Source organism: Vanessa atalanta, chromosome Z (assembly GCF_905147765.1).
Source record: "Vanessa atalanta chromosome Z, ilVanAtal1.2, whole genome shotgun sequence".
NCBI lineage: Eukaryota > Metazoa > Arthropoda > Insecta > Lepidoptera > Nymphalidae > Vanessa > Vanessa atalanta.
In genome coordinates, this window is record NC_061902.1 from 4,205,450 (window position 1) to 4,209,807 (window position 4,358).

The 4,358-nt window shown below is 34.0% G+C and overlaps 1 protein-coding gene across 1 annotated transcript; it reads left to right on the forward strand.

The window, feature by feature from the left end:
- Positions 1-330: 330 nt before the first annotated feature.
- On the forward strand, positions 331-3,685 carry LOC125076204. The gene is made up of 4 exons (XM_047688254.1): positions 331-348; positions 938-990; positions 1,543-3,548; positions 3,585-3,685. Exons 1-4 carry the CDS (start codon positions 331-333, stop codon positions 3,683-3,685), a joined length of 2,178 nt encoding a protein of 725 aa, XP_047544210.1.
- Positions 3,686-4,358: the final 673 nt, after the last annotated feature.

The following is a 4,358-nucleotide window of genomic DNA, read 5'->3' on the forward strand; positions in this document are numbered from 1 at the left end:
CACTGGATAACGAAGGGTAAACAAAGATCATTTAGGTATCGTGAACAATGTTACTCTCTTTTTTTTGGATGTTCCTCAAATTCGTTCAGTTTAAAAGCCGCTTTACTCACAAAATTCTCACTTACCCCGCACTTAGTTTACGCACACATGAGCTACGCTATAATCTTTCAGGCGTGAAAATGAATGTTATAAATAAACACGCGCAACGCGGCCAATTATCATACTAGCCTGAAGTCCTGTGCCGTTTTGTCCGTCGTGAAAATTAACAAAAAATTTAATAAACATAAGTGAATACGAAATTCGGCTCTCGCCGATAAGCAGAACCCGGCGATGGATTGGTTGAAATTGGTCGGTATCAAGATTTCGTGATGCTATCGTGATTGTGATTAGTGCAAAGGACTGTTGCTATTTTAGTGTTATTTGTGATTGTGAAGGATTTATTTATCACATTACATAATATTTGGTGAAGATCAGATTGTTGAGACATATTCATATTCGCGATATGATTTTTTACATTGATTTAAATCATATGAAATATTTGAAATGAAAAATTTAAAAAAAGATAAAAGTATCGCTTTGAGGTCTGTCACAGGCTTTGTCTTTTTATATTTCATAAAAATAAAAAGCGAAAATAAATCTAAGGGTGAAATTATTTATGTACACAATGCAAACGAAAAAGTGCTTAATCAAAAATATAATTGAATTATTTTTTTATTTTATTTTAGGCTAATTGTATTTAACAGACGATTAAAAAACACAGCTTCAATTTAAATAAATCTTTGTAGCTAAGTTGAAACTTAATTAATATGATAGGATTATTAAATTATTTATATCAAGCCTTATATATATTATTGAAAATGTAATGTAATTGGAAATTATAGTAAATAAGAAATTAAAAAAAAATCAGTATAATAATATATTTTTTCTGTTTTTACAGTTCACTCTTCTTGTAGCTGTTGCTTCCATCTCTGTAAAGGCAGATGGACCTAAGTAAGTTTTTAATAATTATACATTTATATTTACATATTTGTAATAAATAAATATTACAAACATTGTATTTTGTACATTTATACAAAGACACACACTTTTGTAATAATTTTTCGTATTTTTATTCAAGCTACGCGATTGCAATTATATACTTAGTAATTATGCATCAGCGACTAAATAAGTATCCTAATCCAGCAAGGCGATAATCATTGTCAACCGCAATTAACAAATGGGCGTTATAATAAATAGCTTTAGAAAGTCTAAGTTAACCATCATCGTATTATATTGATTAAAGTAATTACAACACGGAATTTATTTTGCTGGCTGTACATCACGTGTGATGTACAAACAGGGTAGCGATGTCGCGACGTCGAGAGGGAAAGCCTGTCGAGTCACGCGTGCGTTGACTCTAGGCGGAACCGCTACAAAAACTAACTAGCTTGCATGCGAATGCCGTGCCTTCAATGTACTTTCCTTATACAATAATTTCTGTTACAATGAAAAAACAGTATAAATAGCCAATAGTATACCACCACTAATTTTCTCTTGTTACAGGAAAAAGATCCGCATACATCTACCACAGAAAGTGAAGCATATCCACCATCATAAGAAAATTTACATAACGAACCACCCTGCATCCTCACAGTATGCGCCGGCTTATATGCCGAGTGCCGAGGGCACAGTGGCGGTATCTACGAACGTTTTGCCAGCTATGGCAAATATTGTACCATTAAACTCCGTGGATCTTTACGACGAGTCTCAGCCACGGCTACCCAGTATCTCCCCTGCGGCGTCGCAACTCTTGCCTTTATACCATGCTCGTGGATACTACGGTCCAACTCCCGCTGATATAGATGAATCAGATTACGATACGGCTCCAGAGCCCGCTGAATATGTTCCCTCGTCTTATTCATCCCCGAGCGTTGGACATTCTTCTGGTCATCCTCCCAAGCGAGTAAAGATTATCAAAATTAACGAGCAACCTCGTAAAAAAGTAATACGAAAGGTTAAGCCAAAACGAGTAGTTATACGAAATAAACCTCAACCCCCACCCCCCTCAGACGGTGAACATCCAGTATCGACTTTTCATGAACAATTTTATTCAGACATTGACGGCTCTGGAACAATAAGGAAAATAAGAAAGCCACCGCGAGTAGAGAAAATTGTGGACGGTGACACAGAACATATTCATACATACAGCGAGGAACATATACATAAAGTTATATTGGATGATGGTCCAAAGATTGGTAGTGTAGTTGGTGTCGATCACTTTAATGGAGTACCTAGTATTTCTACCGGACAAGGAATAATACCATTCAAAAATTCTCAAACATTGATTGCCATACCGTCTCACTCTTTTGGTAATTTTCAGTCATTAGGAAATACGGGACACTTTGAATATGCTGCATATAATCCTCGCGAAGTTACACATGATCATATATTTCATGATCACGGAGAAATTTCTTCGGATATAGATTTAAATAAGGAGTCTTTTGGTTTGCCTCCGAAAGTTTCTTATAATAGTAATGGTTTGAGAATCAGTGGTTCACAAAAAAGACATAAAATCAAACATTCTCAAAAAAGCAAAAAGTTCTCCAAGCCCTCATCAAATGATTTCTCTTACTATGAGAGTATTTACTCTCCAAACAGTAGACCAAATAAAATACAGAGGCCTTCATTAACAGTACCTTCGTTTGAAGTTTCTGATGAGGCAAACTTTGAAGATTATAGGCCTGTTCCCGATTTTGGATACAAAGAAAATAAAAAGCCTCGTAATTCTGTAGCCACATATTATGGCAAATCATCAAATGATTATCGACTGCAACAAGCTAGTGCTCCAGCTCCATTTTCCGTGTCATCGACTGTAGTACACGAATATAAACCAAAAAGATTTCCAGGATCAGCTTCTGCACCTTCAAGCTTAACAAAAGTAAGAGACCCCTTCGCTAATTTCAAAGATTCTTATGGAAATAACTATGAATACGACACGTTTGCTTCCTCGTCAAACGTTTATGCGTCTGAGGATAAAAATGACGTTGGATTTTCAAATCAAAATAAAAAGGGAAATAAAAAGTCAATATCGACCCAAAATATTAGGTTTGGCAACCAAGATCACATAACATACGTTGATCATTTGGAAGATCAAAGTTTTGTAGATGACTTGGATGACGGCCCAACGGCGTTAGAAAATGACGATCAATTTGAGCGATCACAAAATAGTGAATCAGTAACAACGGGAACATACACGATAAAAGATTCTTCTCAAGCCCATCAATACTACACTATGATGGCTGCGAAGGCTCTTCAAGGTGAACAAATATCTGTGCCTGAAGCTTCCAACGATAATTTCCATTATGCTGCAGCGCCGACTCCTTCAACGACAGAGTTTGCATCTTCAGCGACTTCTGCCATGCCCAGTTCAAATCTTTATAATTTTCAAAGTACAGAAAATCCTCACACTGAATCTCCAAAATATATTCCTGATTTAAAATCTACTAGTAAGAATAAAGAAGCGTCTCATCAACCGAATTACAGCAACGTTCTCATGGAACCTAGGGATCGTTTTATGGTAAAAGATATTCAAACGTCAGGAAGAGATTACAGAACAAGAGTGATACAAAGTCAGGAGTCGGCAAGATCACAGGATCAAGGTTCTCCAATTGTTAGAGGAAAACTTAAATATGGTGACAAAATTTAAATTATCTGGAAACTTTTAGTGGTATAAATTTGTTTTTTGGCAGTGATGTCAGAAGTCTGTGTTCATCAAGAATGGACGCTGCGGTGATATAACAGAATAACCACTGTAGTATCTTAATTTATTTTAATAATAAAATATGTTGACTGTAAAATGTAAATAGATTGAGTAAATAAAATTAATGCATTTTATTCAAATTCTTAGATATTTATAAGAATTAAAATAATGAAAAAGTTAACAATAAATTATTTTAAATATACATTTTTTGTATGTCACTTGTATGTAGAAGTATCGATAATACTAGCTGGCAGGCATTTTATTTTAAATCTGTATTGCTCAAATGTTTATAAAAGTAACTATTTAAACGGCAAGTCGGCAAATGATCTTATCAAATATGAATGTTTGAATCATTTTAAAATACTAATAATACTGTTATTGTTTGTGCAAAAATTCTTAAAAAAGGTATATTTATGTTTTAAATTATTTTTAATAAGGCTTTATGCGTTCGTTTTTATGACATTTATGTAATATATTTGACTATTACTATTTAGTGTAATTATTTCAGGTATTTCATCCTACAACTTCTGAGATAAGAAGGAAAATCGTTTTGTTATATTTCTTAATTTATATATAAGCTATTTTACGGGAATTTTACTTTTACAAATCGTTATAGTAC

Coding starts and splice junctions, on each gene's coding strand:
- LOC125076204 (XM_047688254.1), top strand. Junction 991..1,542: donor GTAAAGGCAGATGGACCTAA/GTAAGTTTTTAA, acceptor CTCTTGTTACAG/GAAAAAGATCCGCATACATC. Junction 3,549..3,584: donor TCTCATGGAACCTAGGGATC/GTTTTATGGTAA, acceptor CGTCAGGAAGAG/ATTACAGAACAAGAGTGATA.